The sequence below is a fragment of the Pan paniscus genome, chromosome 18 (genome assembly GCF_029289425.2).
Source record: "Pan paniscus chromosome 18, NHGRI_mPanPan1-v2.0_pri, whole genome shotgun sequence".
NCBI classification, from domain to species: domain Eukaryota; kingdom Metazoa; phylum Chordata; class Mammalia; order Primates; family Hominidae; genus Pan; species Pan paniscus.
Genome location: NC_073267.2, coordinates 23,907,384 through 23,922,744, shown reverse-complemented (window position 1 = coordinate 23,922,744; position 15,361 = coordinate 23,907,384). Strand labels below are relative to the sequence as shown.

General features: G+C 43.6%; 1 protein-coding gene across 21 annotated transcripts in view; it reads right to left on the bottom strand.

Moving 5' to 3' along the window:
• LOC129393041 (nuclear pore complex-interacting protein family member B9-like) overlaps nt 1-15,361 on the bottom strand; it is a 50,282-nt gene that overhangs the window by 26,517 nt on the left and 8,404 nt on the right. For 7 of the 21 annotated variants that reach the window (XM_063598568.1, XM_063598562.1, XM_063598563.1 and 4 more), the window contains exon 1: nt 855-15,349. The exons of 6 other annotated variants lie outside the window; for them this stretch is intronic. Coding sequence is in view for 1 of the 15 variants with exons in the window: in XM_055100003.2 (XP_054955978.2) it covers nt 9,963-10,116 (154 nt within the window). In the remaining 14 variants the exon portion in view is untranslated. Of the gene's footprint in view, nt 1-854; nt 15,350-15,361 lie in introns of those variants that run through there. 8 more of the 21 variants (XM_063598555.1, XM_063598565.1, XM_063598570.1 and 5 more) reach the window with 5 other exon arrangements.

Here is a 15,361-nt window from a genome sequence, read left to right as displayed (position 1 = left end):
TCAAGACCAGCATGGCCAACACGGTGAAACCCTGTCTCTATTAAAAATACAAAATTAGCCGGACATGGTAGTGCGTGCCTGTGGTCTCGGCTACTCAGGTGGCTGAGACAGGAGAATTGCTTGAACCTGGTAGGCACAGGTTGTAGTGAGCCGATAAATATAAAAAGTATTAGAGTACTAACAGAGGAAAGTTTCCACTGATCACCTTTTAGCTTTAAATAATGCAGAAGCATTTGCCCAGTTTACTTGTAATTAAAAATCATGCATCATTCACAATTTATATCTTTTTTGTTTGTACAAAAATGAACACAAGTTATTCTCTTTTATCTGTATTGTCATTGGTTTGGTGAGAGGGAATTAGGCCACTTGAGAGTTTGTGTGTGTTTACAATTTTCTGGCCAGGCACGGTGGCTCATGCCTGTAATCCCAGCACTTTGGGAGGCCAAGGCGGGCGGATCACTTGAGCTCAGGAGTTCGAGACCAAATTGGGCAACATGGTGAAACCCCATCTCTACGAAAAATGCAAAAATTAGCTGAGTGCCGTGGCTTGCACCTGTCCTCCCAGCTACTTGGGGGGCTGAGGCAGTAGGATCGCTCAAGCCCAGGAGGTGGAGGTTGCAGTGAGCCGAGATCACGCCACTGCACACCAGGAAGGGCAACAGAGCAAGACTCTGTCTTAAGAAAAAAAAAAAAGAAAGAAAAGAAGATTAACTTTGGTATTTACGGTTGTATTTAAATGGAGACTTAACATGAACTATGTTCATAACAGTTGACCAAATTAAGTGTAGATCATCTCTTTAATAAAGAGATCATCTGGAACTGCAATTTCTAACTCATACATCATTGCTACAAACCTTATTTGTTTACTGTTTCTCTTCCAAGGACCATCAGTCATCCTTTAAAATTCATTTGAAGCTCTGAAAAGATATTTTTTGTTACATGGGCAATTTACTTTTAGTACAGTAAAATGTTATGTGAATTTCTACAGTATGTTTGCCAAAATGAATTATATCTAGAATACGCTTAACAATATATTCTGGAGGCAGCTTTCATTTGAAATTAGGCTCATCTTCTGAGAGTATGAAAAAGTTAATGGGTTTTTGTGCCTGAAGATTTTGATGTTGCATTTGGCTACATTTAATCCACTTTCACCCATAAGTTTTAGCATCTAAAAAAATTAAATCACTGCTAATGCAATTAAAATGCATTTCTCTCCAGGCTGGAGTGCAGTGGCACAATCTCGGCTCACTGCAAGCTCCGCCTCCCTGGTTCACACCATTCTCCTGCCTCAGCCTCCCTAGTAGCTGGGATTACATGTGCCCACCACCACGCCCGGCTTTTTTTTTTTTTTTTTTTTTAATGAGGCGGAGTCTCGCTCCGTTAACCAGGCTGGAGTGCAATGGCATGATCCTGGATCACTGCAACCTCTGCTTCCTGGGTTCAAGTGATTCTCCTGCCTTGCTGGGATGACAGACGTGCACCACAATGTCCGGCTAATTTTGTATTTTTAGTAGAGACATGCTTCACCATACTGGCCAGGCTGGTCTTGAACTTCTGACCTCAGGTGATCCCACCTTGGCCTCCCAAAGTGCTGGGATTACAGGCATGAGCCACTGTGCCCAGCTTAAGATCTCTGTTTTAATGTTAATGCTGGTCAGTTGTGTCTGGATTCCAGAGGGAGGAAGGTAGAATGAGGCATGTTGACACCTCCCCTTCCCATCATGGCCTAAGCTGGTCTTTTCAGTTTACTTTGGAATGTCCTTGGTCAACAGGAAGGGTCCATTCAGTCGGATTGGGTGGCTTAGAATTTTATTTTTGGTTTACATCTCAACTATCACAGCAGCCGGGCGCGGTGGCTTCACAGCTGTAATCCCAGCACATTGGGAGGCTGAGGCAGGGGTATCACCTGAGGTCAGGGGTTCTAGACCAGCCTGACCAACACGGAGAAACCCCCCGTCTCTACTAAAAATACAAAATTACCCGGGCGTGGTGGTACATGCCTGTAATCCCAGCTACTCGGGAGGCTGAGGAAGGAGAATCGCTTGTACCTGGGAGGCGGAGGTTGTGGTGAGCTGAGATCGTGCCACTGCACTCCAGCCTGGGCAACAAGAGCCAAACTCTGTCTTAAATAAATAAATAAATAAATAAATAAACTACCACAGCATAAAGTAGGAGGAATATTTTGTTACTGTCTAGTTAAACTGGTTAATGCAGAAAGGAAGTCTGGAAATTCCAGTTTTAAAGTAAAATTTTGGACATTGTAGGATTGATTATTTGGCATAGTTGTGATGTTTGTTCCCACATTGTGGTTTTGTTGGCAGGGCAGCCTTTAAGGACCTGTATATTTTCTTCTAGACTCTATATATTCCCTGTGAGTATTAGTTGTATGGTCAAACTGGCAAATTTTACCATAGGTATAAATAATAGAGAATGTGGAAGAATAGTGAATAGTGTCAGAGATAGTTAAAAGTCCATAAAGTAGTAGAGAAAGTAATAAGTAATACTGGCTTGGACTAAATATTTGTTGAATAAATGTTTTAAAAAACAGGCTACCTACAATTTGTGTTGAAGATATGAATGAATGAAGTTTCCACACCCTTATGTGGAGTCCTGATAAGTAAGCAACAATAAGGAAGGGTCCCCAGGTGGGGGAGAGCCCCAAGTAGAGAACAATAATGAACAATTATTGTATGAACAATTTGTTAGAGACAGCTAATCACAAACAACCTGCGGGCACAATGACCTCATTCCACACATAGCACCCTTCAGCAGGACCCTATAAAACTTTCCTCCAGCCCTTGCCTCTTTGCAGGTAGCCCCTTCTCTGCTGAGCTGCCCATTGCAACATATTTTCATAATTTCTCGAATAAATCTGCCCTTCTTTACCTACAACTATCTTGGTAAATGGCTTTACCACCTGCAAAACTGACCCTAGGTTGTTGCTACCCGATATGCTTTGGCTGCGTCCCCACCCAAATTTCATCTTGAACTGTAGTTCCCATAATCCCCATGTGTCGTGGGGGGGACCCGGTAGGAGGTAATCGAATCATGGGGGCAGGTTTTTCCCATACTGTTCTCGTGATAGTGAATACATCGCACTAAATCTGATGGTTTTATAAAGGGCAGTTTCCCTGCACGTGCTCTCTTGCCTGCTGCCAGGTAAGACATACCTTTTTGCTCCTTCTTTGCCTTCCACCATGATTCTGAGGCCTCTCCAGCCTTGTGGAACTGTGAGTACATTAAACCTCTTTTTCTTTATAAATTACCCAGTTTCAAGTATTTCTTCATAGCAGTATGAAAAGTAACTAATACACTACCCGAGACACCTTAGGAGATTTGTAATAGCTGTAATGCCAGGTCCACCATATTTTTAGCATAAAGCAAATGTTTATGCGTGATATGACTGCACAGGCTTTCTTTCAGCTGGAGCCATAGCAACTCAAGTAGTAACCCTATCTTAGTCTGATTAAAAGTAAATATTAGTCTGGGCATGGTGGGACATGCCTGTAATCCCAGTACTTTGGGAGGCTGAGACAGAAGGATTGCTTGAGCTCAGGAGTTTGAGACCAGCCTGGGCAACATGGAAAAACACCGTCTCTACAAAAAATACAAAAACTAGCTGAGCGTGGTGGCACACACCTGTAGTCCCAGCACCTTGGGAGGGTGAGGCAGGAGGATCTCTTGAACCCAGGAGGTGGAAGCCGCAGTGGGCAGAGATCATGTCAGAGGTGTGTGAACCAGAGCAACTCCATCTTAAATAGGAGCCGGGAAAAATGAGGCTGAAACTACTGGGCTGCATTCCCTGATGGTTAAGGCATTCTAAGTCACAGGATGACATAGAAGGTCAGCACAAAATACCAGTCATAAAGACCTTGCTGATAAAACAGGTTGCAGTGAAGGAGCTGGCCAAAACCCACCAAAACCAAAATAGAGACAAGACTGACCTCCCATCATCCTCCCTGCTACACTCCTACCAGCACCATGACAGTTTACAAATGCCACGGCAACATCAAGAAGTTACCCTATATGGTCTAAAAAGAGGAGGCATGAAAAATCCACTCCTTGTTTAGCATATCATCAAGAAATAACCATAAAAATGGGCAACCAGCAGCCCTCACGGCTGCTCCGTCTATGGGGTAGCCATTCTTTTATTCCTTTACTTTCTCTCTTTTTTTTTGAGATGGAGTCTCCCTCTGTCACCCAGGCTGGAGTGCAGTGGCACGATCTCGGCTTACTGCAAGCTTTGCCTCCCGGGTTCATCCCATTCTCCTGCCTCAGCCCCCAGAGTAGGTGGGACTACAGGCGCCCGCCACCACACTTGGCTAATTTTTTTGTATTTTTAGTAGAGATGAGGTTTCACCGTGTTAACCAGAATGGTCTTGATCTCCTGACCTCGTGATCCACCTGTCTCGGCCTCCCAAAGTGCTGGGATTACAGGAGTGAGCCACCGTGCGCCTCCTCCTTTACTTTCTTAATAAACTTGCTTTCACTTCACACTGTGGCATCACCCTGAATTCTTTCTTGCACAAGATCCAAGAACCCTCTCTTGGGGTCTAGATTGGGACCCCTTTCCTGTAACTATCATGCTACTGCACTCCAGCCTCGGCAACAGAGCAAGGCCCTGTCTCAAAAAAAAAAAAAAAAAAAAAAAGGAACATGACTTAATACATTCATTTTGGAGGGTAAGTCTCTCAAAATAGGCCTTTCACTGGGGGAAAATGGTAAAAATACTCCCTGGTAATTCAAGAATTGGAAACTCCTGAGATGCTGCTCATATTAGCTGAACACTTATCAATACTTCACTTTTTTCCATATATACTCAAGGAACAAGTGCTATTTAAAGTGTTTCACTCCACTGTGCTAGGTGCAAGACTATAAAGACGTGTGAGGATCAACACTTTTATGAAAACCAGTGTCATTCTGGATATAGTTTCAGATGCTAGTGCAAACGAAGCTCTTGGTATACGGAAAAAGTATTCAACAATAAATTAGGCATGGTTGCTTCCATTTTCTGCCTCACATACTTTTTTTTTCATGGTTAAAGTGATATAATGTCTATGATATTTTAGATTGGCAGTTGCAAACTAGTGGTCCTCAGTGTGCTTTTTATGACACCTACAAGGTTTGAAGACTTTGATTTCATATTAAAAATTTGGGTTTCAGGCTGGGTGTGGTGTTGCATGCCTGTAATCCCAGCACTTTGGGAGGCTGAGGCAGGAGAATCGCTTGAACCAGGGAGGTGGAGGTTGCAGTGAGCCAAGATCGCGCCACTGCACTCGAGCTTAGGCAATAGAGCAAGACTCCATCTCAAAAAATGAATAAATAAATAAATAAAATCTGGGTTTCAGGCCAGGTGTGGTGGTGCACTCCTGCAATCCCAGCACTTTGGGAGGCTGAGATGGGCAGACAGCTTGAGCTCAGGAATTCCAGACTAGCCTGGGCAACGTGGCAAAACCCCATGTCTACAAATAATTCAAAAAAATTAGCTGGGTGTAGTGGAGTGTGCCTGTAATCCCAGCAACGTGGGAGGCTGAAGTGAGAGGATTGCTTGAGCCTGGGAGGTTGATGTTACAGTGAGCTGAGATTGCCCTCCTACACTCCAACCTGGGCAACAGAGACAGACCTTGTCTTAAAAAATAAATAAATAAATAAATAAATAAATAAATAAATAAATAAATAAATAAATTCTGGGTTTCTGGCATCTCAAAAAAAAAAAAAAAAAAAAAAGGAAAGGTCGGGGCACATGGCTGCTACAGTCCTCTATTAAGCAATGTGCCACAGCAGGGGTCCCTGACCCCTGGGCCATGGAACTGTTAGGAACTGTTAGGCCATGGGTCTGTGGCCTGTTAGGAACTGGGCCACAGAGCAGGAGGTGAATGGTGGGTAACAATTGAAGCTTCGTCTGTATTTCTGGCTGCTCCCCATTGCTTGCATTGCTGCCTCCTGTCAGATCAGCAGCATCATTAGATTCTTACAGGAGCATGAACCCTGTTGTGAATTGCACACACGAGGGATCCAGGTTGCATATTCCTTATGAGAATCTAATTCCTGATGATTTGTGGTGGAACAGTTTCATCCCAAGACCATTACCATCCTGCGCCCCATCCCTTGCTGCCTGTGGAAAAATTGTCTTCCACAAAGTCGGTCCCTGGTGCCAAAAATGTTGGGGACTGCTGTGCTTTAGAATCTGCCATGAATCTGCAGCCTCTATTATATAGCTCCCTATAGACTTTGCTTCCTACCATCTTACGTTCTGCCTTATAGGCATTTGAGTTTGCAACCCTTGTTTTTGTTAGTATGCTATGCTGGTGACATTGACCAAATTGACCACGCATTAATTATAAGCTTAGTTGGTGATGGCCTCAACGGAATAACGTGACATAAGTATTGTGACAATACTTCTTGCATGTATCTGCAGGTGGAATTGTAAACCTGGTGGTCCGAGATGGTCTAATTCGATCTTCCTATGTATCTCCTTATATTAATAGTGGTAACATTTGTGGTGGTGATTCAGCATTTCAATGCCTCTTCTCATGGCAACAACAAACGTTTTCCTTCTGAATCAACATTAACCTAGATGTTACTGCGGATCAAAATTAGACTCTACATTTTCAACCACAGAATTACTGGGCAGTAAAAATTTTTCTTAATATTGATTGCCTACATAGGTTGTGTAATTAGCATATGTTTACAGTTCTATGATTTCCACGTGGCTGCTACAGAGCTGGAGGGGGTAAAGCAACAGTGTTTTCTCAGTTGTGCGAGCAGCATTACATTATAATAAATAGGTAATATTAAACTGGGCTGATGAGAGTTGCAAAAGACTACTTTAATGTTCATATGGAACCAAAAAAGAGCCCGCATTGCCAAGACAATCCTAAGCCCAATGAACAAAGCTGGAGGCATCATGCTACCTGACTTCAAACTATACTACAAGGCTACAGTAAACAAAACAGCATGGTACTGGTACCAAAACAGACATATAGACCAATGGAACAGAACAGAGCCCTCAGAAATAATACCACACATCTACAACCATCTGATCTTTGACAAACCTGACAAAAACAAGAAATGTGGAAAGGATTCCCTATTTAATAAATAGTGCTGGGAAAACTGGCTAGCCCTATGTAGAAAGCTGAAACTGGATCCCCTCCTTACACCTTATACAAAAATTAATTCAAGATGGATTAAAGACTTAAATGTTAGACCTAAAGCCGTAAAAACCCTAGAAGAAAACCTAGGCAATACCATTCAGGACATAGGGATGGGCAAGGACTTCATGTCTAAAACACCAAAAGCAATGGCAACAGAAGCCAAAACTGACAAATGGGATCTAATTAAACTAAAGAGCTTCTGCACAGCAAAAGAAACTAGGATCAGTGTGAACAGGCAATCTAGAGAATGGGAGAAAATTTTTGCCATCTACTTATCTGACAAAAGGCTAATATCCAGAATCTACAAAGAACACCAACAAATTTACAAGAAAAAAAACAAACCCCATCAAAAAGTGGGCAAAGGATATGAACAGACACTTCTCAAAAGAAGACATTTATGCAGCCAACAGACACATGAAAAAATGCTCATCATCACTGGCCATCAGAGAAATGCAAATCAAAACCGCAATGAGATATCATCTCACACCAGTTAGAATGGCGATCATTAAAAAGTCAGGAAACAACAGGTGCTGGAGAGGATGTGGAGAAATAGGAACACTTTTACACTGTTGGTGGGACTGTAAACTGGTTCAACCATTGTGGAAGACAGTGTGGTGATTCCTCAGGGATCTAGAACTAGAAATATGATTTGACCCAGCCATCCCATTACTGGATACATACCCAAAGGATTATAAATCATGCTGCTATAAAGACATATGAACACATATGTTTATCGCGGCACTATTCACGATAGCGAAGACTTGGAACCAACACAAATGTCCATCAATGATAGAATGGATTAAGAAAATGTGGCACAGATACACCATGGAGTACTATGCAGCCATAAAAAAGGATGAGTTCATGTCCTTTGTAGAGACATGGATGAAGCTGGAAACGATCACTCTCAGCAAACTATCACAAGGACAAAAAACCAAACACCGCATGTTCTCACTCACAGATGGGAACTGAACAATGAGAACACTTGGACACAGGAAGGGGAACATCACACACTGGGGCCTCTTGTGTGGTGGGGGAGGGGGAAGGGATAGCAGTAGGAGATACACCTAATGTAAATGACGAGTTAATGGGTGCAGTACACCAACATGGCACATGTTTACATATGTAACAAACCTGCACATTGTGCACATGTACCCTATAACTTAAAGTATAATTCAAAAAAATAAGTAAATAAATAAAAAAAAAAGAAACAATTGCTGGCTTTGGAATTCTCTTTCCTCCAAAATCGCCAAGGCCTCAATTTACTCATTGCTGAAAAAGGACGACTCTGTATATTTTTAAATGAAGAGTGTTGTTTTTACCTAAATCAATCTGGCCTGGTATATGACAACATAAAAAAACTCAAGGATAGAGTCCAAAAACTTGCCAACCAAGCAAATAATTATGCTGAACCCCCTTGGGCACTCTCTTAACTGGATGTCCTGGGTCCTCCCAATTCTTAGTCCTTTAACACCTGTTTTTCTCCTTCTCTTATTCGGACCGTGTGTCTTCTGTTTAGTTTCTCAATTCATACAAAACCGTATGATTCTATATGACAATAATTCTATATGACCAATAATTCAATAATTCTATATCACCAATAATTCTATATGACAAATGCTCCTTCTAACAACCCCACAGTATCAGCCCTTACCCCAAAATCTTTCTTCAGTTGAATCTCTCCCACTGTAGGTTCCCATGCCGCCCCTAATCCCGCTCGAAGCAGCCCTGAGAAACATCGCCCATTATCTCTCCATATCACCCCCAAAAATTTGCGCCACCCCAACACTTTACCACTATTTTGTTTTATTTTTCTTATTAACATAAGAAGACAGGAATGCCAGGCCTCTGAGTCCAAGCTAAGCCATCATATCCCAGTGACCTGCACGTATACATCCAGATGGCCTGAAGCAACTGAAGATCCACAGAAGTGAAAACAGCCTTAACTGAAGACATTCCACCATTGTCATTTGTTTCTGCCCCACCCTAACTGATCAATGTACTTTGTAATCTGCCCCACTCTTAAGAAGGTTCTTTATAACCTCCCCCACCCTTAAGAAGTTTCTTTGTAATTCTCCTCACCCTTGAGAATGTACTTTATGAGATCCACCTCCTGCCCCCAAAACACTGCTCTTAACTCCAACGCCTATCCCCACATCTATAAGAACCAGTGATAATCACACCACCCTTTGCTGACTCCTTTTTCGGACTCAGCCCGCCTGCACCCAGGTGAAATAAACAGCCATGTTGCTCACACAAAGCATGTTTGGTGGTCTCTTCACACAGACACATGAGACAGGAGTTCGAGACCAGCCTGGCCAATCTGGTGAAACTCTGTCTCTACTAAAAATACAAAAATTAGCTGGGCATAGTGGTGGGCACCTGTAATCCCAGCTACTCGGGAAGCTGAGGCACAAAAATTGCTTGAACCCAGGAGGCAGAGTTTGCAGTGAGCCAAGATCACACTGTCAGGCCTCTGAGCCCAAGCCAAGCCATTGCATCCCCTGTGACTTGCATGTACACATCCAGATGGCCTGAAGTAACTGAAGATCCACACAAGAAGTAAAAATAGCCTTAACTGTGACATTCCACCATTGTGATTTGTTTCTGCCCCACCCTAACTGTTCAATGTACTTTGTAATCTCCCCCACCCTTAAAAAGGTACTTTGTAATCTCCCCAACCCTTAAGAAGGTTCTTTGTAATTCTCCCCACCCTTGAGAATGTACTTTGTGAGATCCACCCGTGCCTGCAAAACATGGCTCTTCACCCCCTATCCCAAAACCTGTAAGAAGTAATGATAATCCACCAACCTTTGCTGACTCTCTTTTCGGACTCAGCCCGCCTGCACCCAGGTGAAATAAACTGCCATGTTGCTCACACAAAGCCTGTTTGGTGGTCTCTTCACACGGACGCACATGAAACACACGACTGCACTTCAGGCTGGGCGACAGAGCTAGATTCCATCTCAAAAAAAATAAAAAGGAGTCACCTCCCCCGAGAGGCCTCTGGACCACCCCATCTGAGCAGGCCACTCTTCCTTCTCTATCTTACCATCTTGTTTCTGTCCCAGTAGTTAGGGCTCGGGACCAGCCTGGACAACATAACGAGACCCAGTCTCTACTAAAACTCAAGAAAATTAGCCAGACGTGGTTGCATGTGCCTGTAGTCCCAGCACTTTGGGAGGCCAAGGTGGGTGGATCACCTGAGGTCAGGAGGTCGAGACCAGCCTGGCCAACATGGTGAAGTCTCGTCCCTACTAAAAATACAAAAATTAGCCAGGTACGGTGGCACACACCTGTAGTCCCAGCTACTTGGGAGGCTGAGGCAGGAGAATGGATTGAACCCAGGAGGCAGAGGTTGCAGTGAGCCGAGATCGCACCATTGCACTCCAGCCTGGGCAACAGAACAAGACTCCATCAAAAAAAAAAAAAAAAAAAAGAAAAGAAAAGAAAGAAGAAAAGAAAATTAGCCAGGTGTGGTTGCATGCACCTGTAGTCCCAGCACTTTGGGAGGCCAAGGCAGGAGGATCAATCAAGGCTAGGAGTTTGAGACTGCAGAAGGAAACCCTGTCTCTAAAAACAAGGTCCAGCTAAAATCAGGGTCCAGCTCCACCACAAGCGCAGCTCCAGGGGCTGTTGAGTTTTGCCTCTACCATTCCAAGTAGTCTCTGCTCCAGACCAAGTCCCACCATCTGGCAGTCATGTCAGTCCAACCACAGTCATATCAGGGCGCTTCCAGGTTCTTTCATTGAGTGCCCCTTGAGGAGGCTGGAGGAGAGGCCAATGACATTTGCACTTGAGACTCCAGAGTCTAGATTTATACCCACTATGTTACGGCTGCCAGTGTGGCTGCAAGGACACTTCTTTCATTCATTCATTTACAATAGATGTAGCATCTGCTGTGTGCCAGATGCCATTCTAGGTTCTAGGGAAACAAGGCAAAATCCCTGTTTTCCAAGGCATCCACATTCTAGGAAAGACTGCTATCAGCCTGGCGTGGTGGCTCATGCCTGTAATCCCAGTACTTTGGGAGGCCGAGGTGGGCGGATCACTTGATGTCAGGAGTTCAAGACCAGCCAACATAGTGAAACCCCGTTTCTACTAAAAGTACAAAAATCAGCTGGGCATGGTGGCACGTGCCTGTAGTCCCAGCTACTCAGGAAGCTAAGGCAGGAGAATCGCTTGAACCAGGGAGGCAGAGGTTGTGGTGAGCCGAGATCATGCTACTGCACTCCAGCCTGGGCAACAGAGTGAGACTCCATCAAAAAAAAAATAATAATAATAAAATAAAGACTGCTACTAAACAATAAAATAACCAAACCAGATAGATGACTTCAGGTGGTGGTAAGAGCTTTGAAAGAATAAGCAAGGTAACTAACTGGTCAGAGGAAGGGAGATGGGTGCATTCCCTCAGATAGACCGCCCCAGAGGTCTGCCTCTCTGACATGACATTTGAGCAGAGACCCAACAGGAAAAGGAAGAGACCGCTCTATGGCCAGGCACGGTGGCTCACACCTGTAATCCCAGCACTTTGGGAGGCCCAGGCGGGCGGATCACGAGGTCAGGAGATCGAGACCATCCTGGCTAAGACGGTGAAACCCTGTCTCTACTAAAAATACAAGAAAATTAGCCGGGCGTGGTGGCGGATGCCTGTAGTCCCAGCTACTTGGGAGGCTGAGGCAGGAGAATGGCATGAACCCGGGAGACGGAGCTTGCAGTGAGCCGAGATCGCGCCACTGCACTTCAGCCTGGGCGACAGAGTGAGACTCCATCTCAAAGAAAAAAAAAAAAGAACCAAGAGGAGTCCAGGCGAAGAGAACAGCAGATGCAAAGGCCCTGTGGCAGAAACAATCTTGGTACGCTGGAGGAATAGGAAGGCAGCCAGTGCAGCTGGAGCAGGATAGGTTAAGAGAGGATCAAGGTGATGAGGGCCTGGAAACGGGGGCTGGGGTCGAATCACCAGATCCTGTTGGTTGCAATGGAAGAGCCTGGAGTTTATACTCAGAGCAGTGAGAAGCCACTGGAAAGTTGTTTTTTTGTTTTTCTGTTTTTGAGACAGAGTCTAGCTCTGTCACCCAGGCAGACTGCAGTGGTGCAATCTCGGCTCACTGTAACCTCTGCCTCCCAGGTTCAAGCGATTCTCCTGCCTCAGGCTCCCCAGTAGCTGGGATTACAGGCACATGCCACCACACCCATCTAATTTTTTTTTCTTTTTTTTTTTTTTTTGAGACAGAGTCTCTGTCACCCAGGCTGGAGTGCAGTGGCGCAATCTCAGCTCACTGCAACCTCCACCTCCCTGGTTCAAGCGATTCTCCTGCCTCAGCCTCCCGAGTAGCTGGGACTACAGGTGCATGCCACCATACCTGGTTAATTTTTTGTGTTTTTAGTAGAGACAGGATTTCACCATGTTAGCCAGGATGGTCTCGATTTCCTGACCTCGTGATCTGCCCACCACGGCCTCCCAAAGTGCTGGGATTACAGGCATGAGCCACCGTGCCTGGCCAGCCACCGGAAAGTTTTATGTAAGCAGGGGAGTGATCTGTTTTATCATTTAGAAGGATACACACCTCTTCTTCTTTTTTGAGAGACAGGGTCTAGTTCTGTCACCCAGGCTGGAGCCCAGTGGCACAATCATAGCTTACTGTAACCTCAAACTCCTGGGCTCAAGTGATCCTCCTGCCTCAGCATCCCAAAGTGCTGGATTACAGGCATGAGTCACCATGCCTGGTCACACTTCTCATTCTTTAAACCAGACCTCATTTGTCCACCTCCCCCATCCCCCGCCCCACCCCACGGACTGTCCTATAATGCCCATACAACAGGTCACTATTTATAAAGTGCTACAAAGTTACAAACACAGTCCCCTCTGAGCCTCCCACCAATGTTGGTGGGTACAAGGTCAAAAAAAAAAAATCTCATCTCTCTAAGGGGCATAGGAGACTTTTTAGTTAGAGGGCCCAATTATAGTCCTCCTGAAAAGATGCCAAAAGTCCCCTTAAACACTTAGCAAAGATTCAAGAAAGATGAATCTCACATTCTTTGTATGGGAAATGAGGAACTTGACATCTTCAATATAATGGATTCCACTGAAATAAGATGACGATCAATAGGAACCAACTAAAAAAATACTTGACTAGCTGTTATTGAAAGGCTGAAATTCAGCTGACATAAGCAGTATTAATATTGAGCTAGAAAATAATTCGCATTGAATTCAGCCCAACTTTTGTTTTCTGATTTGGGTCTCTTCTAAATTTTTTTCTTCTGGACATTGGGAACAATCCAATTTGAAGGCCTCAATGCCCAAATCTACACTCTTGTTTTATTCTATATCCTTGGTTTCTTTTTTTTTTTTTTTGAGATGGAGTCTCGTTCTGTCGCCCAGGCTGGAGTGCAGTGGCGTGATCTTGACTCGATGCAAGATCCGCCTCCTGGGTTCATGCCATTCTCCTGCTGCAGCCTCCCGAGTAATTGGGACTACAGATACCCGCCCCCACGCCCGGCTAATTTTTTTGTATTTTTAGTAGAGACGGGGTTTCCCCGTGTTATCCAGGATGGTCTCGATCTCCTGACCTCGTGATCCACCTGCCTCAGCATCTCAAAGCGCTGGGATTACAGGCGTTAGCCACCGTGCCCGGCCCACACCTAGGTGATTTTTAAAGTTCTTCTAGTAGAGAAAGGGTCTCACTATGTCGGGTCGCCGTGTTTGATGTCAGTTTTCCCTGCCAGAATCTACAATCTCCTTGATCACCATTATATCCCAACGTAGAGCTCAGTACCTGGTACAAAGCACATTTGATCAATATTTGCTGAATAAAGAAATAAAAATGAAGAGGCACTCCAGCCTGGGCAACAGAGTGAGATGGTCTCAAAAAAACAAAAACAAAAACAAAAAACGACTGGAAAGGAGATGAGGGTACTTGTGAAGCCATATTATATGACACGCTCTGTGCTAGGACTTTTATATACCTTGTCTCATCCCTTCATCTCATACAATCCTTACAAGTATCTCAAAAGTGGGGAAATCCCCATATAACTGAAGACGAAGGCAGTTCAGAAGTTCACTGATTTGCCCTAAGGTTCCTCAATTTGCAAATGTCAGGCCAATGATCCAACCCCAGGTATGTTTGGCAGTGAAGGACCAGTTGAGTCATAGCTGCAAGTAACCACCCTGCAGTGGTCCCTATCTTGGCCGTTAGCTTACATTGACATTTAACACTCAAATTTATTCAGTAACACCAGCTATCATGTTTTCCACTAAAACTCCACAGCATTCTGGCAACTTTTCTATTTTAGAGCAATAAAGTAAATTGTTAGCATCCCTTTGACATATAAATATTTCTACAAATAGTAATTCTCTAGCCATTCATTTGGAGTATTTAAAACTCAACATTCATAGCACATTTTATGTGACAAAGAACTTATGTTCAGAACACAAAAATAAGTCTTACGTCTTCATTAAAAACGGGTGAAGAATTTGAACAAACATTTGCAAACTAAAATACAAATGAAATACACTCAACATCATTAATCATCAAGAAAATAAAATTATGAGATAATCACTAATAATCACTACATATGCACCACAGTGATTAAAATTTTTTTAAGTTAAGCCACGTGACCCAACAAGGTGCATTCACTCAAGAGAAACGCAAATATATGTCCACTCAAAGACTTGCACATGAATGTTGAGAGCAGGTTTATACTGAATAGCGCAATGTGAAAAAACCCCAAAATCTAGCAAAGGATGAAGGGAGAAATAAACTGTGGTATATACATACAATAGAACACTACTCAATAATAAAAAGGATTATATTCCTGATACATGCAATATGGGTGAACCTTAAAAATATCATGCTGAGCAAGAGAAGCCAAACACAAGAGAACATGTTGTTATGATTTCACGTACATGAAACTTTAGTAAAGACAAGCCTAATCCATAGTGACAGAAAGCAAATCAGTAACTGCTGACAGGGGCAAATGAGGAGATGATCCCAAGGGAACCTTCTGGGGTAAGACGCTGTTCTGTATCTCGATCCTATTGGTGGTCACACAAGTGAAGACATGTTAGAACTCATCAAACCATACACTTAGAATGTGTAATATAAACCTCAATAAAGCAAAATTTAAAAAAAAAACCACCTTTAATTTTCTCTTACAAAAAAAAAAAAGGAAAACCACTGAACTTTAATTTTCTCCAACAACTGATTCTG